The sequence below is a fragment of the Plecotus auritus genome, assembly GCF_963455305.1.
Source record: "Plecotus auritus genome assembly, chromosome: 10".
NCBI classification, from domain to species: Eukaryota; Metazoa; Chordata; class Mammalia; order Chiroptera; family Vespertilionidae; genus Plecotus; species Plecotus auritus.
In genome coordinates this window covers 31,147,899-31,168,816 of record NC_137785.1, presented here as the reverse complement: position 1 = coordinate 31,168,816, position 20,918 = coordinate 31,147,899, and the positions used below count along the sequence as shown (strand labels likewise).

General features: G+C 47.6%; 2 protein-coding genes across 3 annotated transcripts; both read right to left on the bottom strand.

The window, feature by feature from the left end:
- Nucleotides 1–4,969: 4,969 nt before the first annotated feature.
- COX6B1 (cytochrome c oxidase subunit 6B1) lies at nt 4,970–13,303 on the bottom strand. Of its 2 annotated transcripts, none has more exons than XM_080645960.1 (4): nt 13,152–13,303; nt 11,148–11,264; nt 8,075–8,175; nt 4,970–5,438 (listed from the first exon to the last, which is right to left on the bottom strand). In XM_080645960.1, exons 2-4 carry the CDS (start codon nt 11,251–11,253, stop codon nt 5,385–5,387), a joined length of 261 nt encoding a protein of 86 aa, XP_080502086.1. In that variant the 5' UTR covers nt 11,254–11,264; nt 13,152–13,303; the 3' UTR covers nt 4,970–5,384. The 2 variants fall into 2 exon arrangements, with proteins under 2 accessions (XP_080502086.1, XP_080502087.1); XM_080645961.1 differs by having other exon boundaries at nt 13,073–13,227.
- A 3,506-nt stretch (nt 13,304–16,809) lies between these two features.
- ETV2 (ETS variant transcription factor 2) lies at nt 16,810–19,110 on the bottom strand (the record flags this gene model as incomplete). The annotated part of the gene is made up of 4 exons (XM_080645959.1): nt 16,810–17,001; nt 17,226–17,338; nt 18,858–18,935; nt 19,041–19,110. 4 exons carry the CDS (start codon nt 19,108–19,110, stop codon nt 16,816–16,818), a joined length of 447 nt encoding a protein of 148 aa, XP_080502085.1. The 3' UTR covers nt 16,810–16,815.
- Nucleotides 19,111–20,918: the final 1,808 nt, after the last annotated feature.

Genomic DNA, 20,918 nt, shown 5'->3' with positions numbered 1-20,918 from the left:
TTGCTGGTTTAATTCCTAGTGAGGGCACATGCCTGGGGTGGCTTGTGTGCTCGATCCCTGATAGGGGGTGTGCAGGAGGCAGGTGATTGATGTTTTGCTTTCACATTGATGTTTCCCCCTTTCTCCCTCTCCCTCTCAATAAAAATAAAATCTTCAAAAAAAGAAAAATAACAGACCACTTTCTGTCACAGTCACAGGCAAAGGCACCATCTTCCAGAAAGCCAAGGAATGGGAGAAGGGAGGAACAAGTTGGGAAACAAGTTTCATCTAAAGACTAAGAGTCTCCTGCCAACATGGGCCTGGTGACAATCCTGCTTTGTTAAAGCAGCAACTCTGTGAAAGGGAAGGAAGGTCTCACCTCTGGTGAAAATAACACCTGGAGCTGAAGACATGAATTTCATATGCAGCTTCCCACCTCCCACGTCTCCAGAGAAGAAATCAGGGAACTCAGTAAGGATGTTTCAGCTACATGTACCCGTCTAAGCTGGAGAAGGGGGCTAAAGTGGGAGTGGGTGGAGACGGAACAATGTTCTCCAGCTCCCCACAGTGGTGTGTCACAAAATCAACTTCATGGGTGTGAAACAATGAAAAACACCAGGACACATTTCCTTAGAAAGGGCAAGCATTGTTTCATGAAAGTTTGTTTCAGTTATGTGCTGTGCATTCGTGTATTGGGAATGTACGTTTCTGTGGGCTGCCATCAGAGAGTGGAAAGCTGCTCTTCTAGAGCATGCTTAGATTACAAGCTCCTTGTTAACAACAACAATAAATAATGATTAATAATAAACACCAACACTTACAAAATGTATTTATAAACACTTTTAGATGAGCTATCTCTAGAGGAATGCATGGGAAACTGCTATTGGTGGCAGCCTCTGGACAGAATTAGGTGATTGGGGTCAGGGAAGTCCTACATCTTGACTTTTCACTGGATGTCATGTTTCATTTGAAATTTTCACCATGTTTCTATTATTTATTTTTTAATAATATGTTTTTTATTTCGGAGAGGGAGAGAGAGAGAGGGAGAGACAGAAACATCAATGAGAGAGAATCATTTATCAGCTGCCTCCTGCACACCCCCTACTGGGGGTCAAGCCTGCAACCCAGGCATATGCCCTGACTGGGAATTGAACCATGTCCTCCTGGTTCATAGATTGATACTCAACCACTGAACCACACCAGCCAGGCTACCACCACCATGTTCCTTTAAGCTCTTTGTTCTTTCCAAGGCATGCCATAAGCTCTACAGCAAGCATGTCAAACTCTTGGCCCATGGGCTGCATGTAGCCCACAATGAATATTTTTGTACCCCAGTCAATAACAGTATGTAAGAATCATTTTAATAAGAATTTCGTAACTTAATTTTTACTATATCCTGTTATATATATATTTATATATATATATATATATATATATATATATATATATATATATAGAGAGAGAGAGAGAGAGAGAGAGAGAGAGAGAGAGAGAGAGAGAGATAATATGCAAATTAGCCAGGACACCGTAACAGTCACGACCACTCAGGAGGAGGCTGCCTGAGCAGGTGGACAAGAGGCGACTGCTGCACGGTGAGGCAAGCCACGAATGGCGCAGGCCCGCAGAGAGCAGGGCAGAGCAGGGCCCGCAGAGAGCAGGGCAGAGCAGGGCCCGCAGAGAGCAGGGCAGAGCAGGGCCCGCAGAGAGCAGGGCAGAGCAGGGCCCGCAGAGAGCAGGGTAGAGCAGGGCCGCAGAGAGCAGGGCCCGCAGAGAGCAGGGCAGAGCAGGGCCCGCAGAGAGCAGGGTAGAGCAGGGCCGCAGAGAGCAGGGCAGAGCAGGGCCCGCAGAGAGCAGGGCAGAGCAGGGCCCGCAGAGAGCAGGGTAGAGCAGGGCCGCAGAGAGCAGGGCCCGCAGAGAGCAGGGCAGAGCAGGGCCCGCAGAGAGCAGGGTAGAGCAGGGCCGCAGAGAGCAGGGCCCGCAGAGAGCAGGGCAGAGCAGGGCCCGCAGAGAGCAGGGTAGAGCAGGGCCGCAGAGAGCAGGGCCCGCAGAGAGCAGGGCAGAGCAGGCCCACGGAGAACGTGGAGCAGGGCCTGCCTGCTAGCCGTGGCGGGCAGTGTTCTTGGTAACTTGGGTAATAAGAATCCAAGAAGGTGATCAGGGGTTTTTCCACCACACTCCTGGAGGAAAAAACGAAGGTCCGCTGCTGGAGGACTAAGAAATGTCATATCCTGCCCTAGCCGGTTTGGTTCAGTGGATAGAGCCTCGGCCTGCCAACCGCAGTGTCTGGGTTCGATTCTGGTCAAGGGCATGTACCTAGGTTGCAGGCTCCTCCCTGGCCGGGGCCCAGGTCAGGGCTCATGCAGGAGGCAACCAATTGAAGTGTCCCTCTCACATTGATGTTTCTCTCTGTCTTTCCCTCTCTTCCACGCTCTCTAAAAATTAATGGAAAAATATCCTCAGGTGAGGATAAAAAAAAAAAAAAGGAAAGAAATGTCATATCCTATGAAAGACACATCTTGAAAATGCCTAAACAAGTTGTCATTTTTAGCCCTAGCTTGTTTGGCTCAGTGGATAGAGCATCAGCCTGCAAACTGAAAGGTCCCAGGTTCAATTCTGGTCAAGGGCACATGCCCAGTTTGTGGGCGGGATCCCCAGTGAGGGACTTGCAGGAGGCAGCCGATCCATGATTCTCTCTCATCATGGGTATTTCTTTTTTTTTCTTTTAAATGTATTTTATTGATTTTTTACAGAGAGGAAGGGAGAGGGAGAGTTAGAAACATCGATGAGAGAGAAACATCAATTACCTGCCTCCTGCACACCTCCTGCTAGAGATGTGCCCGCAACCAAGGCACATGCCTTTGGCCAGAATTGAACCTGGGACCCTTGAGTCCACAGGCTGATGCTCTATCCACTGAGCCAATCCGGTTAGGGCTCATCATGGATATTTCTATCTCTCTCTCCCTCTTCCTTCCTCTCTGAAATCCATAAAAATATATTTTAAAAAAAAGTTGTCATTTTTTTGTGGTGAAGAGACTGGAGTCCATGTTGATGAAAACACCTTGGTGGCTGTGGTGGCCGGCAGTGGCAGCAGCAGCAGCGGGGTGATGGGGGTGGCGCCTTCCCCTGATCAGCCTGGTCACCTCCTGCAGAGGGAGGCCAGACTGCGGCTTAGGCCCACTCCTCGCGGCCCTAAGCCGTTAGTTGGACATCCCCTGAGGGTTCCCAGATTGGAGAGGGTGCAGGCCGGGCTGAGGGACCCCCCCATCCCGTGCACAATGTTCACTGGGCCTCTAGTTATTAATAAAGAACTACAACATTCACTAATGACTGATTACTATAATCGTGTTGCATTCATTTCCCTTATGCGCCTTAAGTGCAGGTGCACCATTTCCCTCCACTAATACTAGCAGCAAATATTTTAGCAGCCGATTGTCAGGTCATTAGTGAAATATTTCACTTTCGGGGAACAAGGAAAATAGGTTTAGGGAGAGATCAACCAAAGGACTTGTATGCATGCATATAGGCCTAACCAATGGACAAAGACAACAGGGGGGTGAGGGGATGAGTGAGGGTAATGGGGGGATAGGGACACATATGTAATAACTTAAATCAATAAAGAAATTGGGAAAAAAAAGGTAAACGTGAAAAAAAAGATTTATTGGCATTACACTTATTAATTTGTGCAGTTATTCAGTGCCTGGTAAGTTAATGTTCAAGAAAAATATATTAATTTTTATTAAAATGTTCTATTATTTTATGTTAACGATTACTCATTTATTTCAGCCCTTTGTATTCAGCATGCCTCTATAGAAATAAACCTACATTTCTATGAAAATTAAAGCTTGATTTTTTGTGGCCCACATAAACTTAACCTTGTTTATTTGGCCCATGTTAGCCTTTGAGTTTGACATGCTTGCTCTACAGCCTCTAGAAGTCCCTATTTATGGGTAAGTGTCCCGTTTAAAGAAAGCCCCTCCTCCTCATAGGCAGCCATTGCAGATTCCTCCCTAGGGCCATTTTTCTCAATACAAGAATCATCTGCCCTAACTGGTTTGGCTCAGTGGATAGAGCACCGGCCTGCGGATTCAAGGGCCCTAGGGGTCCTAGGTTCGATTTTGGTGAAGGGCATTGTACCTTGGTTGCAGGCACATCCCCAATAGGGGGAGTGCAGGAGGCAACTGATTGATGTTTCTCTCTCATGGATGTTTCTAACTCTCCCTCTCCCTTCCTCTCTGTAAAAAACCAATAAAACATTTTTTTTTTTTTTTAAAGAATCATCTTTCTGCGCATTTGAATACCCTTCAGGTAAGTTTGTTGCACAACCATTTGAGTGGCCTTAAAAAACACACCAATTTGTCCACAACATAGTGCTGTAGCTAATAACACTCTCTTAGGAGTTCCCTGTTGACAAGTTTAATGGATGATATTTTGCGCTGTTTTTGTATGGCAATTCTTTTGAGGGCATTGAGAAAGAACATTTCTTAATTCAGCCCAATTAAATGACATTTAATCATCACCACAATCAACATCAAAGAGGAGGTCCAGAGCACAGAAATTTCACATTGTGTAGAAGACTGCTTATCAGATGATATTAAGTATTATGATTTTCTTAGCTGTAATAATAGTGTGATTATGTTAGATATATATACTTATTTCTAAATAAACTATGATCTCTCTAAGATTTACTTTAAAATTACCTAGTAATTAAAGATGAAGTTGGTCATTTGTTGTTAACTGTTGAAGCTAGGTGAGGTACATATGTGCTTTTTTCTGTTTTTCTTTTTTTTGTTTTTTTTTTAATTGATTTCAGAGAGAAAGGGAGAGGGAGAGATAGAAACATCAATGATTACAGAGAATCACTGATCAGCTGTCTCCTGTATGACCCACACTGGGGATCAAACCCACAAACTGGGCATATGCCCCGACTGGAAATAAAACTGTGACCTCCTGGTTCACTGGTCAACACTCAACCACTGAGCCACACCAGCCGAGCACATATGTGTTTTTATTATACTATTTTCATTACCTAAGAAAAGTTTAAAAAATTATCTGACAATTAAGGGAACATACTAGTACACATAAACTTCAGCATCTACAGCGCTTAAGGCTATTTCATATAATCATTCATTCTATTGTCTGGCACAGAAAAGGTGGTCAAATTTTGATAAAACAAAAATTAAAAACAAAACAAAATTAAAAAATACTCACTCTGAAGCCCCTCTTACTGGTCCAGGTACTATTTCCAACCCAGGTTCTTGCCCAGTAATCCAGCTCTTTACACATACACAGTCTTACATTTTTTCAACAAGTATTTATTATTAGTTAAACCATGATTCAGGATTCTAAGGTGGGGTGTACCCAGGCCCCCCTTCACCTCCCTGGGAGAAGAATGGAGGATGCCCAGTTCAGATCTTCCCAGGAAACGTGCCTTCTGCCCGGCGGTCATCCCAGGTAGAAACCTGTGGAAAGAAAGCCAGTGTTACTTACTCCCTTCCTCTGGGGAAACCAGATGGGTGGACTTAATTTTTCTCACTTTGCCTACCTGTTCATTTCTTCAGTCAGTCAACAAATAACCCCAGTACCTACAGGAGCTGGGGAACCAGCAGTGACCAGAAAGATAAAAATTACTTGCCGAAACCGGTTTGGCTCAGTGGATAGAGCGTCGGCCTGAGGACTGAAGGGTCCCGGGTTCGATTCCGGTCGAGGGCATGTACCTTGGTTGCGGGCACATCCCCAGTGGGAGGTGTGCAGGAGGCAGCTGATTGATGTTTCTCTCTCATCGATGTTTCTGGCTCTCTATCTCTCTCCCTTCCTCTCTGTAAAATATCAATAAAATATTAAAAAAAAAAAAAAAAAGAATTACTGTGCTGTTTGGCTGGCATGGCTCAGTGGTTGAGCATCCACCCATGAACCAGGAGGTCACAGTTTGGCTTCCGTTCAGGGCACATGCCTGGGTTGCGGCCTCCATCCCCAGTGTGAGGCATGCAGGAGGCAGCCAATTAGTAATTCTGTCTCATCATTGATGTTTCTCTCTCTCTCTCCGTCTCTGAAATCAATAAAAATATATTTAAAAAAAAACAAAGAATCACAGTCCTGAATGAGCTGATACAAGCTGAACCACTGAAGGGGTGGGGGGAGGAAAAATAACACACAGGAAAATCCCCAACTTCCTGCAGGGCTGTTCATGGGGAGATATGTGAGGTACAGAACTTCAAGAGAGTGGCTATGCCCTGCTTCAGGAAACCTAGTCAACATTCAATGATGTTTGTCAGAATAGAGGAAAGAAGAAATACTAGGCAGCTGTGAAAAAAGTAAGGCTGAGCTACACTCCAGCACAAATAGATCTCCAAGACATAGTCAAGTGCAAAAAGATGCCAAATGGAATAAAGAGTAGGATACTAGTGTTAATCACAGATGTAGTCAAACAATTTGGTTCTCGACCAAGTTGTTCATAGATATAATGTTGAACAAAAACTTAGGTCCTGACAACCCTTTCATGCTGATACATCACCATGAAAAAAGGCGTCTCTCAGGCCATAAACAAAGGAGAGAATGTGAAATCAGTTTACCCCTAAACCTCACTCCTTATTAACATCTCAGGAAATCGTGCTGTGAATATATATATATAATATTTTGCTTTTTAAATTTTTTTAATTTTATTTATTTATTTATTTTTATATATTTTATTGATATTTTACAGAGAGGAAGGGAGAGGGATAAAGAGCTAGAAACATCGATGAGAGAGAAACATCGATCAGCTGCCTCCTGCACACCTCCCACTGGGGATGTGCCCACAACTAAGGTACATGCCCTTGACCGGAATCGAACCCGGGACCCCTCAGTCCACAGGCTGACGCTCTATCCACTGAGCCAAACCGGTTTCGGCAAATTTTTTTTATTTTTATTGATTTCAGAGAGGAAGGAAGAGAGAGAGAGATAGAAACATCAATGATGAGAGAGAATCATTGACTGGCTGCCTCCTGCATACCCCCTACTGGGGATGGAGCCCACAACCCAGGCATGTGCCCTTGACTGGAACCAAACCCGGGACCCTTCAGTCGAAAGGCTGACGCTCTATCCACTGAGCCAAACTGGCTAGGGCGTGCTGTGAATATTTTTTTTTTTGCTTTTGTTGCTGCCAAAATGGACAATTAGCACAATTTAAAAACATAAAGAGGCCATCAAGTGCTAATGTTGTTCCATCTCCAGACAGGGCACATACAACAAGCAACCAATGAATGCATAAATAAGTGGAACAACAAATTGATCTCCCCACCCCCATCTCTCTCCCACCCTCAAATCAATCAATAAAATTAGCCCTGGCCAGTGTGGCTCAGTTGGTTGAACATAGACCCATACACCAAAAGTTCACCAGTTCCATTCGGTCAGGGCACATGACTGGGTTGCAGGCTCAATCTCTTGTAGGGGGCATGCAGGAGGCAGCTAATCAATTTTTCCCTCTCTCCCTCACTCTAAAATCAATAAAAACATATGAAAACAAATTAATTAAAATAAAGAATTTCAGTTATCAGGGCTAAAAGGACTGACTGCCTTAGTGTCCATATTTTTTAGATACACATTGAAGTAAGGAGGGGTGAAATGACATGCTGGGATTCATTTCAAAATACTTCAGCAACAAAGGAAAGACAAAAAGGAAAAGGGATAGATGAAGAAAATGTGGAAAAATTTTGACATTATTCAATTTGGGTGATGGGTATATTTTGTAGTCACTGAATTTTCCTACTTTTATGTATATTTGAAAATATTCACAATAAAAAAGGACAGGATGGCACGAAATGGTGAGCTCCACAGGGACAGGAATGCAGCACTGAGTATATATCTATAGAGTGCGTGAGCATGATGGGTTTAGCAAGAAGACAGCTCTGGTCACCTTGGCTGAGAGCCCTGACTTATTGAATGTATCAGTGAAAGAAGAAAAGGAAGGCAATTATAGGAAGAAAAGGACAAGTCCCATGACAGTGCGATGCCCTGTCTTCCCTCCACCTCTTGCAGCTGACCTTCCACCAAGTCACCAAACTCCCCTCTCCTAAGACCCCACCCCTGTATCCCAAGGGCCCCAACAGGAGTCACTTACCCAGGATATGGGACACAGGGACTTGTACACACGCCGGTACCATTCACACACAGAGACATCACCCCCTTTCGCAGTCATTGCCTTCTCACAGCGGTGGAAGTCTGAAAAAAGGGGTTCAGGTTCAGCTCAGACAAAGGGCTAGAACACATTTTTTTTTTTAAATACTTTTATTGATTTCAGAGAGGGAGGGAGAGAGAAAGAGAGAGATAGAAACATTAATGATGAGAGAGAATCATTGATCGGCTGCCTCCTGCACGTCCCCTACTGGGGATCGAGCCTCAACCTGGGCATATGCCCTTTTGGAATCGAACCTGGGACCCTTCAGTCCGCAGGCCAATGCTCTACCCACTGAGCCAAACAAGCCAGGACTAGAACACATTTTTTAACAAAACTCACAGAAATACCCTTTTACCAGTTACACATACACACACACACACAATTTTACAAAGAATCTATGCCCTTACAAGTGGACTAAAAAGGGTTAGATATAAGTCACTAAATTGACTTTGCAACCTCTAGAGAACAGCTGTTTAACTGGAAATCTCTGGGGTCAGGCCCTAGCAGGTTTCACTCAGCAGATAAGAGCATTGGCCCATGGACTGAAGGGTCCCGGGTTTGATTCCAGTCAAGGGCATGTACCTCAGCTGCAGGCTCTATCCCTGGCCCTGGTTGGGGCATATATGGGAGGCAACCAATTGATGTTTCTCCCTCTCTGTCTTTCCCTCGCCCTTCCACTCTCTATAAAAATCAATGGGAAAATATCCTCGGGTGAGGATCAACAATAAATAAATAAATAGATAGATAGATAGATAGATAGATAAATAAATAAATAAATAAATAAATGGGTTATTTGTTAAAAAAACAAAAAACAAAACTCTGGGGTCAGGACTGATGGGCAATATGAGGGGCATGTGTAGGGATAATGGAAACCCAGAACCAGAGCAAAGGAAGGGGAAGATAGTCTTGATGCTAAAATGCTGGAGTCTGAGAGAAGAAGATAGGCGTGGGAAAATCTGGTTTTTAAAAGTAAGCAATTAAGCCTGGCTGATATGGCTCAGTGGTTGAGCATCAACTCAATAACAAAGGGGTCACTGGTTCAATTCCCAATCAGAGCACATACCCAGGTTTTGGGCTTGATCCCTAGTGAGGGCATACAGGAGGCAGCCAATCAATGATTCTCTCTCATCAATGTTTCTATCTCTCTATCCCTCTCCTTTCCTCTCTCTCTAAAAATCAATAAAAACAGACTTTTAAAAAAAATATATATTTTATTGATTTTTTACAGAGAGGAAGGGAGAGGGAGAGAGAGTTAGAAACATCGATGAGAGAGAAACATCGATCTACTGCCTCCTGCACACCCCCTACTGGGGATATGCCCGCAACCAAGATACATGCCCTTGACCGGAATCGAACCTGGGACTCTTGAATCCGCGGGCTGTCACTCTATCCACTGAGCCAAACCAGTCAGGGCCACTTTTTTTTTTTAAAGTAAGCAGTTAATTAGCCTTGGCCAGGTAACTGAGTTGGTTAGAACAGCGTTCCGATATGCTAAGGTTGCAGATTCGATCCCTGGTCAGGACACATACAAGAATCAACCAATGAATGCATAAATAAGTGGAACAATGAATTGATATTTCTCTCTCTCTCTAATCAATGAAAAATAAATAAATAAATGTAAGCAATTAATTAAAAAAACAATCAATCCAGGTATTCCACATCTGGGCACATTCCTTAAGAGAGAAAAGCATTCACATGGACATCAGATTACACCTCTAAGAATGTATATAGCAACATTATTCCTAAGTGCCCCAACCTGGAAACCACACAAATGACCATGAATAAAGTGTGGAAAACTTTACAGCAATGAAAATGAGCAAACTACATGTCATAGCACAGCTGAATCTTCAGAACTGTTGATTTAAAAAATCCAAAACATGCCCTAACCGGTTTGGCTCAGTGGATAGAGCATCGGCCTGCGGACTCAAGGGTCCCAGGTTCGATTCCAGTCAAGGGCATGTACCTTGGTTGCGGGCACATACCCAGTGGGGGGTGTGCAGGAGGCAGCTGATTGATGTTTCTCTCATCGATGTTTCTAACTCTCTATCCCTCTCCCTTCCTCTCTGTAAAAAAATCAATAAAATATATTTTTAAAAATCCAACACAAAAGAATGCATACAGTATTTATAAAGTTCACAAAGAGGTATACCTAAATGTGACGAGAAAACCAAAATGTGATTGCCTAAAGTCAGTGGGGTTACATCTCTACTGGGGAGAACAGGGTGTTGTGCTCAATACAGGATGTGCAGTAGGCAGGAGAGTTCAGAGTTCAGGCAACATCTACTTTTTTATCCAGGTTATAGTTATACAGGGGTTCACTTTAGAATTATTCATTTAGCTGTACATTCTGTACTTCCTGTATATATGTTCCATAACACACACACACACACACACACACACACACACACACACACACAAATCTTATTTTTAAAATTGATTTGAAAGAGAGACAGAGAGAGGGAGAGAGAGAAACATCAATTTGTTCCATTTGTTCATGCATTCATTTGTTGCTTCTTGTATCTGCCTGACCAAGGATCGAACCCACAAGCTTGGCATATCAGGAAGATGCTCTAACCAGGGGTGGCAAACTTTTTGACTCGAGAGCCACAATTGTTTCTTAAACTGGACCGGAGTGCCGGAACAAAAGCATGGATGGAGTGTTTGTGTGAACTAATATAAATTCAAAGTAAAGGAGCGGAGGGGAGAGCAAGAGAACCGGATAGAACAGCCGGATCCGGTCCGCGGGCCGTAGTTTGCCCAAGGCTGTGCTCTAACCAACTGAGCTATCCAAGCCATGAACTCAAATAAATCTTTAAAAGAAGAAATCAACGTAGGAACCATTGCACTGGCCCAGACCTTGAACACAGTTGATAAGGAGCCTAGGTCCTGTGAGGTAGGATGTCCATAAATAAAAAAGGCCTGAGATTCGTGGGTCCCCCAGGAGGCAAGAGGTGAGCAACTTCAGGTGTGGGAACAGGGGAAGATCTGCATTCCCCAACCACCATGTCCTGCTTACCCAGGTAGTTCTGCCAACAGTTTCTGGTCTGGTTCTGGTTGGGGAAGCGGCTGTCAAAAGGAGCAGTCCGGTAGTTCTTGATTTTTGTCTTGATGTCTTCTGCCATGTTGCTGATTCCTAGAGGCAAAGAGAATGGGTGTTAGCAGGGGTTGTATGGGGCCTGAACCTGACCATGTCAGCCCACCCAGGCCCAATGGGGCCCCAGATATGGAAGATGGGCTGGGTGTGAATAAGCCACTACCCCCTCCCTGTCAACATACACACACAGATATGAGGGACAGAGCAAATCCAAACGTCTAAATGTGTAAGACAGCAAGGTTTGGAGGGAGGGCCAACTCCTTGGTAAAATTAGGCCTTATCTGTCACAAAATAACACTAGCTAACACGCATTGAGCGCTTACTACAGGCCAGGTGCTGTCCTACACTCCTACAGCTTTACTCCTGCAGCCAGTCTAATAAAAAGTAAGAACTATTACTGTCACTGTTTCTCAGACAAGTGTCTAAATGACTTCTCAAGGTCACACAGTATACAAGTGGTGGAGCTGCACTCAATCATTAACATAATGTACAATGCAGAGATTCTTGATGTCTTTGGTGCCATTAACTCTTCAGAGGGGTCTAGTGATCCCTTTCTTAGCATGTGTTTAAGTGCATTATAAAATTGCACACCCCTGACTGGTTTGGCTCAGTGGATAGAGCATCGGTCTGTGGACTGAAGGGTCCCAGGTTCGATTCCAGTCAAGGGCACATGCCTGGGTTGCGGGCTTGATCCCCAGTAGGGGGCGTGCAGGAGGCGGCCGATCAATGATTCTCTTTCATCACGATGTTTCTATCTCTCCCTCTTCCTTCCTCTATATGTAGCTGAGGTTTTATTTGGCCCTAACCAGTTTGGCTCAGTGGATAGAGTGTTGGCCTTCGGACTCAAGGGTCCCAGGTTCGATTCCAGTCAAGGGCATGTACCTTGGTTCTGGGCACATCCCCAGTAGTGGGTGTGTAGGAGGCAGCTGATCGATGTTTCTCTCTCATTGATGTTTCTAACTCTCTGTCCCTCTCCCTTCCTCTCTGTAAAAAATCAATAAAATATATTTTTTAAAAAAGTACTACAGTTTTGAAGTAATCATGTAAAAATATTTTGTGCTATCTGCAACCATTTGATTGCTGACAAAGTCACAGATGCTAATATTCCTGAGGTTGTTGCCTCCATGCCTAACTGAAGCAAATGCTACATTTCAATTAGAGGTCAGTAAAAATGCAGATGTAATCCCTCCCCCCCCTACCACCCACCCACCCACTGGAGTACTAGAATTCTATAGATTCTGTAGAAACAGGGTTAAAAAACCTCTGGTACAATGTCTCTTATGAGGTGACACACAGTTTTCACCAGGGAACCTGAGAGAAACTGCCACTATCCAGAGATTTCGAGGAGTCCTGGGTTTACGTTGAGGTGAGCAAGCCAGTATTAAATTGAAGCGATCCAAGATAGTGGTAGGGATCTGGGACAGTAAATTGGGAGGAGATCTTGACCCGCTATTTGGGTGAGGGTGGATCCGGATGACACTGTGACCCCTCCAACGCCCAAGGGGAGAGGAGGGGCCAGACACCAGGGAGCTAGGCTGCGGCCCTGGCAAACTGCGGGGACCCACGCCTGTGGCCCAAGGATTAAGGGCACCGCAGTCCAAACCAGAGTCCAAATCATGGTCGCTGGCTAAGTAGCTTAATACCTCTGAGCCTCAGTTGCCTCACTGTCAAAAGGGACAATTACAGGCTGGGGGGGGGGGGGGGGGGGAGGAGACTAAATGAATTACTGTAAGCCACTTGGAATGTTGCCCGGCATTAAGGGAGAACTAAATGTTAGCTATGACTACTAACACAACAGAGCCCCAGGCCCCCGCAGGAGGCCGAACACCGCCGTCCGGAAACCTCACCTCGTTCTCGGGGAAGCTAGGGTCCGGTTGCTCAGTCCCCCAGGATGGGATGCCGGGTACCCGAACCCTCGGCACTCACCTAAAGACGCCCCTGAAGCCGCTCGCAGCTCAATGTGACCTCAGCAAAAAGACTCCTCCGTCTGACCGGAAGCGGAATTAAAACGGGCCGGAAGCCGGGCGGGATATGTGAATCTCTCACCCGGCTAGAGCGCCCTTGGAAAGGCGGTCCCTGAGGCTAGTAAGACTACGCCCATTCATGAGAGCCCCAATCTTCTTTTGGGCTGATAGCTGTTCATCAACACTCCAGGCCCAATCATGAACTTGTACCGACTGGTTACAGGCTCATCACTTTCTTGGCTTTACCTGGAGAAAGAAATTCTGTTTGGGTCCTGCTGCTGGCTCCAGAGTGGGCCTCGGGAAATACCCAGGCGGAAGTACTCTTTTCGTGCAAGTATTATTTGTTGAATGCCAGGTATTTTTGTAAGGGTTGGGATGCATCCTTGAACAAAAGACAACCCATACCCTCTTTATGATTATTAGGAGGTCAATCGTTCGGGTATTGAAAAAGAACCAGCCTTTCTCACAGGATCATTTGTCATGTTAAGAGGAATGCCGGGACTCCACTTCCAAACCCAGAAAGATTTGGGTGGCTAAGGACTCAGAAATCAGTCCTGCATCAGGGAGAGGAGGGGTTAAGAATTAAAACCTGGTTCTGTGAAGGATCTGGCAGAAACCGGTCCATCTCGGGAAATTGACAACTCTATTCTTCTGGACGGTTGTCCTTGACGCCTATCTTTCTCTTACGCCTTATAGCTGATCTATCTAGAAATTCTGTTGGCTCTGCCTTTAAAAATGTACTCAGAATCTTCTGCCATCTGGTTCAAGTCACCAGCACCTCCAGCCTGGACTATTACAGTAGCCCACTCCCTGGCTTCCTGGCTTCCCTACTGCCCTCCACAATCAAGTCCACTCAGCCAGAGGGACCCTGCTAACACCTGTCAGATCATTCCCCTTCCTTAACTTAGAGCCCTACCCTGGTGTCTTGTCTGACTTTTAGTCTAAAGCGAAAGTCCTTGCAAATGACCTACACCAGTGGTCGGCAAACTCATTAGTCAACAGAGCCAAATACCAACAGTACAACGATTGAAATTTCTTTTGAGAGCCAAATTTTTTTAAACTTAAACTTCTTCTAACGCCACTTCTTCAAAATAGACTCGCCCAGGCCGTGGTATTTTGTGGAAGAGCCACACTCAAGGGGCCAAAGAGCCGCATGTGGCTCGTGAGCTGCAGTTTGCCGACCACGGAGCTACACAGTCCCCCCCCCCCGCCCCCTTTTAACCCTCATCTCTGTAAAAACTGATAAAACCTTATTCAAAATGGAGTTGGAAAATCCTGAAGGGAGAGTTCTCATGCACACCTAATGAAAAAGAAAAATAAGATATTTTTATTAATATCAGAGAGGAAGGAAGAGGGAAAGAGAGGTAGAAACATCAATGGTGAGAATCATAGAGAGGCTGCCTCCTGCATGCCCTCCACTGGGGATAAAGACCTAAACCTGGGCATGTGCCCTAACCTGGAATCAAAATGTGACCTCCTGGTTCATAGGTCGACTCTCAACACAGCCACGCATGCCACCCAGGCAAGAATTATTTTAACAAGGTCTGTTTCTCAACTTCTTGTCTATGATAATGTTACTTTTCATCTAGTTCAAAGGAGATATTTTTCACATGGGAATTTTATCTCTTGCTAAAGAGAGAGGGGAAAAAAAAGACCCCTCCCTGCCCCAACAATAACACACTAGCCACCGCTTGCAGCCAGTGAGAAACCACTGCAGCCTCAAACTCTTGTTCTCCTCCAATGGACTTTTGTTCAAAGCCACCCTCCCTAATTTCTTCCTAAAACCTAATAAAAGCTGACCTTCCCTTTGTCTCTTTGGACTTGCCTGTAGTTTGCTACAGTTTGCCTTTCCTGAATTGGAATTCCTCTCCTATTCCTGAATAAACTAATTTTTTGAGCTTGCCTCAGTTTACCTTTTTAAGTCAACATCTCCTACCCTTCTTCTCTCACTGCCTCAGCCTGGGAGCTGGCCGCCTCAAAGGCCCTTAAATATGTGGACTGGCTCCCTCCAAAGAGCCTTTGCACTTGTCACTCCTTAGCCTGAAATACTCTTTCCACAGCTGGCTCCCGCCTCACCTCCTTGTTTTTTGCTCCAATGCCACCTTCTTGGTGAGCCCTTCTCAGACTAAATATTTGAAGTTGCCATCTTGTCAGCCTCTATCTCCCTTCTCTACTTTATTTCTCCTACCGTAGCATGTATCCTCTCAGACATGACATCCTTTCTTTTATTGTGTTTACCTTCTTTTGTTTTCCTCAATGTAATAGAAGATCGTAAGGAGCAATTTTTGTCTTATTCACCATTGTATCTCCAGCACCTGAAATATCACCTGGCACATAGGAGGTACACTATAAATATTTGTTGAAGGAGTGAATTTCTTGTGTGAATAAAGCGCCTAATGGGGACTGGACAAAGGAGCTGTGGGAAAGAACTGCTTTCATCCTTCTCTTGGTCTGGCCTCCAAACCCTCCCATATACTGTGTTGGGTGCAGTGCCCAGGCCTTATTGGGTCAGTGGCTTCTTATACATTCTGTGTTCATCAACATTGTAATTATTTGTGGAACTACCTGTTTATATGCCTTTATTCACTTTCTTCAACAAGATCTTCCTAAAGCCCAAATCCTTTCCATGCTTAACCCCACTATGGCTCCCCTGTGACCTCAGGACAAAATCCAGGCTCCTTAGCATGGCCCCACAGATTCTTTGTGAACTGACCCAGGGTCCCCTCTCCAACCACAGTGATATTTCAGTTTATTGAACAGTGCTATGAGATCTACCTTCAGGCCTCTGCCATGCTGCTTCTTCTACCTGGAACATTCTTTGCCTGACTTCTAAAATCAGCTGTGTTTTTTGTTTTTTTGTTTTCTTTCTTTCCTCCAGGAAGCCTTTCCTGACCTCCTCTTCCCCAGGCAAGGTAAAGTTCCTCCTTTCGGGTCCCTCCATACCCTGGAGTTTTCCTATCCCAGCCCTGACCACTCTGGGCTGTCCCTGTCTGGTGATGAGTCCATCTCCCTTAAGGGCAGGCAGGGTCCAGAGTTGCCTTAGTCACTGCTGACCAGCATTGTCCACAGGACCACTCAGCAAACTCTCTTTAGGGGCTCAGTGGTTCCCAGAATGGGGCAGGCTCTTCTTAGAGTCTAGGTCTGAGTTCTATGTTCCCCAGTGGGGAAAGAGTAGGTGGCTTTGTGGGGGGAGGGGGGAGTGGGAGGTGGTGATAAGCACTAGGTCTAATTCCTTGCCAGTCCCTAGCATTGTGAGAGCACACAGTAAGCCCTTTTTGGAGCCCCAGTCCTCTTTTCAAGGGGGACAGAGTAGGTAAAGTTTGTGATTGGGTCTGATTTTTTTACAAGTTCCAGCACAGGGCAGGCACACAGTAGAGCCTATGGGGTACTGAGTTAGAATCCTTTGAATGTCTCATCACACAATGAGCACACAGTAAGTCTTTAGGTCTGGGTCTATTTTGGTCATGGTGTGTCTTAGGATCACACAGGTGGGGAGGGGTTGAGTGGGTGAGGGTGCACACAGGCTCCCCAGCGGGTCTAGGGGTCTAGTCAGTATCATTGAGAAGGATGCGGACAGCACACGAAGGAAGTTTGACCCGATATTTTTATTCGGTTGCTGCTACCTGTCAGACCCTGACCCCAGCGTTGTCTGGATAAGCTAGGCCGGGCACGTGGCCCCCAAAACGGTACGTGTACTTGCGCCCCCCGCTCTTTCGCACGATATCGCGGCGGTAGTAGTAACGCAGGCCTCGGCTCAGCTTCTCGTAATTCATGCCAGGTTTTCTCTTGCGCTCGCCCCACAGTCGCGCCACCTAGGGCGAAGGCCGGGCTTAGTCAGAGAAGGTGGGAGCCGGGGGGCTTAGCAATAGATGGGCAGGGTTCCGGTGAAGTCCGGACACAGGTTAGGTCGGGCAGAGTGGGGTTGAGGTGAGGGCATGCTGGGGCGGGCCCAAGAGCTAGGCAAAATGAATGGTGGCGCTCAGTTGAACTAGAGGAGACTAGGGCCGGACTGGGCGGGTCTGGGAGGCTGCCCCACCTCTTTGGGGTCGCACAGTTGGAACTCCAGGCTGTTGCCTGTCCAGCGGATGCAGCTGCTACGCGCCTCATCTTGGAGCAGCTCCAGGAGAAACTGCCACAGCTGAATGGGACCTGCGGGGGGCGGCAGGTGAATACTCAGGTTTTCGGGCCCTGGTCCAGGTCATTTCGATGACCCAGGAGCCTGGGGTCCCTCACCTCGAAGGTCCAAGGGTCCAGGTTTCCCAAATCGGGACCTAGGAGTCCGGTTCCCCTCCTCCTTGGGGACCAGCGAGTCCAAATTCCTCCATATAAGGGACCCAAGAGTCAGCCTCCGGCCCCATCTCGGAGATTTAGGAGTTTGGGTGCCCACCTCTGAGGCCTGTCATCTAATTCAGGAGCTGAGGTCTTCGTCCCTTGCTCCCTAGAAGACTACCAGCGTCTTACTCCTTTCGGACTCAGGAGTGAGGTCTTAGGCACCTAAGTCCCGCCCCCTCTCCGCCAATTTCCTGGGTCCCCACCCCTTCGGCGTCCAGGCCCGCCTCCCCAGACTCCAGCTTCGCTCCCTCCGGACCAAGTCTCCCGCTCCTCTCACCTCGGGGGTTAGTTTTGGGGTAACGAGCCAAAATTGCGCGGTCCAACTGCTGCTTCGGTTCGGAGGAAGTGGTGAGATCTGAACTCTGGTACTCCTTTGGAGAGGCGGTGCAAGCCGTATGCAGCCCTGAGTCCCAGGAGGTGGGACAGTCCGAGCCCCCAGGCGCACCCCAGGAAATGTAGTCGGCGCGCCGCTCCTCCTCGCAGAGGCCGTGGCTCCAGTACGTGGCGCCGTCGGAGCCAATAGGATCGTCCCGGCGGGGGGAGCTAGCGGGGGCGGGGGCGCGCGACCACGAGTGGGTCCCTCCTGCGGAGGTAGCAGTGTTCTGGCCCGCGACCCCTGGAGACTCAGCGAAGGGTGCGGGGCCCAGCGCCGGCGAGACTCGGCTCCACGCGTCCCAACCGGTGCATCCCCGTTGTATCCAGTCTCCTGACCACGAAAGAGCCTGAGAGGCGTGCTCTGCGAGGAGGAACGGACCCGAAATGAGGGGAGGCCAGGTGTCCCGCTCCCTGGCTCCCTCGGGAGTTCTAGAAATCAGAGCTCTCGGCCCTGGCGCCTGAGGCCCCTGGCTCCCGGAACGGGGCCGGGCCACGTGGAGGACACAAGCGTCCCCAGTCCTATCTCCATTCTCCCTCAAAAAATCATGGAAGCTAAAATTCAGCCACGGTGGAAGACCCCAGACTCCTTCCCTGCCTCTCCGCACACACTCACCCGCCCCCCATGGAGTTTCTGGGTGCGGCGACGCGGAGCTCCAGGCCTGCTGTGGCAGTCCTGCGAGGGGTAAAGATGCAGCTGAGTTTAGGGAAGAGTGTGAGCAGTGACTAGAGAACCCCTCAACCACTCACCCAGTAGTCTTTATTTGTCAGGGACTGAGAGTCCTTATTACCCCCCGCCTCTACTCATTCAGACCTAGGTCTCAGGACCCAGCCCCCTCCTCTTTCAACCTCAGGAGTTCAAGCCTGCAGCCCTCTCCCCACTAAACACCAGGAGTCCAGGCACGCCCCCTTCCTCCTCAGACCTAACCTTCCTCAGCACTCAGGGGGCTCAGCTCATAAACACCTTTCCAGCATGTCTCCTCTGTCAGTATGTCCCCTTGGAGTGCCACTTCAGGGAAGCAGAAGCCAAGCTCAGCTCCTTCTGCAGGCAATCAGATTAGAGCTGGTTAGGGTTAGCGGTGGCCCCCCATCTGGGCATCCTCCCCCCCCCGCCACACACACACACAGTTCAGCCCCACAAACCTACCCAGCCTTGACAGTCTGTTTCCCAGGGGCACTCCCTGTGGTGATGCTTCATCCCACTTCCACAAGTCCATGGATGCTTGTGAATGCTGGGCAGGGGGAGGAAAGGCACAGAGTGAGCTGGTGACACTGAGGGACCCTGCAGTCTGGGCCCCAGCCTGCTTCTCTCAGACACAGTAATTCAGGCCTCTGCTCCCTTCTTCCCCAGGTCCCTGGAATCTTGACCTCGTGTCCTTTTTGCTCATACCAGGAGTGAGGGACCTCAGCCCTCTTTTTCCTCAGACCCAGTAGTCCAGACCTCCAGTCCCCAGTTCACGATGGCTCACCTCTGGTGGGTTCCTCTGCCCCCATCTGGGGGTCTCAGCCTCATTTCATACCATGCATCCCCTCCCCTGGGGGCCTGGGCAGGGGGGAATTTTCCGAGACGTCAGAGCTGGGGGTTGAAGCTAGGTTGAAGCTAAGGTCGAGTTGCAGGGGGCTGGGGCGGGGCTGAGCTACACTCCCCTCGCCCCCCCCCCCCCCCCCCCCCGCTCCCCGCCTCCTCAGGGATGGCCGCCTGCCTCGTAGCTGGGGCTGTCCTGCTACAGGAATGGCTAGGACTTGGACAGAAGCTTGGGGAACAGCAGGCTGGACAATGGGGGGTGGAGGGGGTGATGGGAGTGGGACAGGGGGCTTGGTGGACAGGTTCTCCATCTTGGGGACTTGATCCTGCAAAATGAGTGGTGGTGGTGGGGAGGAGGGTTTGGGTACAGCTGGGCTGTTCCAGGCTTATCTGCAACCGGAAGGGGGATTTCCGGCCAGACCCTTGGTCTGCCTACGTCACAATCCATAGGGGGACTGAGGGGGATGGGAATGGGGGGGAGGCCTGACCAGGATTTGAGTTCTCCCCTTCCAGGGCTTTGAGGACTTTCTGGGGCTGCTCTAGAGGAGCATTAATCATAACAATAGCATTAAGAAAATAAAACAATAACAACGGAAACAGCCTGCCCTAGTCGGGCTGCCGGTTTAATTCCCGATTAAGGGCACATACCTGGTTGCAGGTTCCATCCCTGGCCCTGGTTGGGACGCTTGTGGGAGGCAACCAATCAGCGTGTGTCTCTCCCTCCCTCCCTCCCTCCCTTCCACTCTCCAAAAAAAAAATAAAATTCATTGGAAAAAATACCATTGGGTGAGGATTAACAACAACAAAAATAACAGCAATACTGATAGCTAGCATTTTATTGAGGGCTCATTGCATGCCACCAGCAGTGCCATGGGCCTTCATTTAACTTTCTTATGAGGTAGGTACAAGTCTGATCTCTATTTTATGGAAAGAGGAAATTGAGGAAGACTTTCTTCATCTCGAGTCCATGCCCTTCCATGCTATAATAGTTTGGGACAAATGGGAAATTTGAGTATAAACTGAATATGACATATAGAATTACTAATTTTCTTAGATGTGACAGTGGTATCATGATATGAATGATGTCTCTATAATGAAATGAACACTGAGATATTTAGGGGTGAAGTATTATGATGTCTGTAACTTGCTTCAAATGATTCAGTAACGCTCCCCAGGTCTTGTTTTTGAGCCTCTCTCTTCTGCCCATCTCCAGTCCCATTGTATTGCCTCACAGTACTCTTATCTTTTCATTTTTCTGCTTCCCTCCCCATCCTTCCATTTCTGTCCATCTCTCAACTCACAATCTTTCTGTTCTCACTTTAAAACCCTATTTTCTGGCATTATTCTCCTTCCTTATCCCCTCCTTTGCCCCTGTGGTTAGTCAGTAGAGGCAGGGCTGGAGTAGGGAGGGCTAGTGAAATGGGGGTGGGGTGAGGTTTCAGGGTCCCCAGGCTGGGTGGTCCAGCCCAGGTGGCAGGGGACTGAAGGGCACTTCCTGCT

What these genes read in the sequence shown, in the direction of transcription:
- COX6B1 (XM_080645960.1), bottom strand. Translation starts at nt 11,253, where the DNA reads ATGGCAGAAGACATCAAGACAAAAATCAAGAACTACCGGACTGCTCCT. An exon ending in CTGTTGGCAGAACTACCTGG is followed by an intron (nt 8,176 to 11,147) that starts GTAAGCAGGACA and finishes CCCTTTTTTCAG; the next exon opens with ACTTCCACCGCTGTGAGAAG. An exon ending in CCCTGTGTCCCATATCCTGG is followed by an intron (nt 5,439 to 8,074) that starts GTAAGTGACTCC and finishes TTCTTTCCACAG; the next exon opens with GTTTCTACCTGGGATGACCG.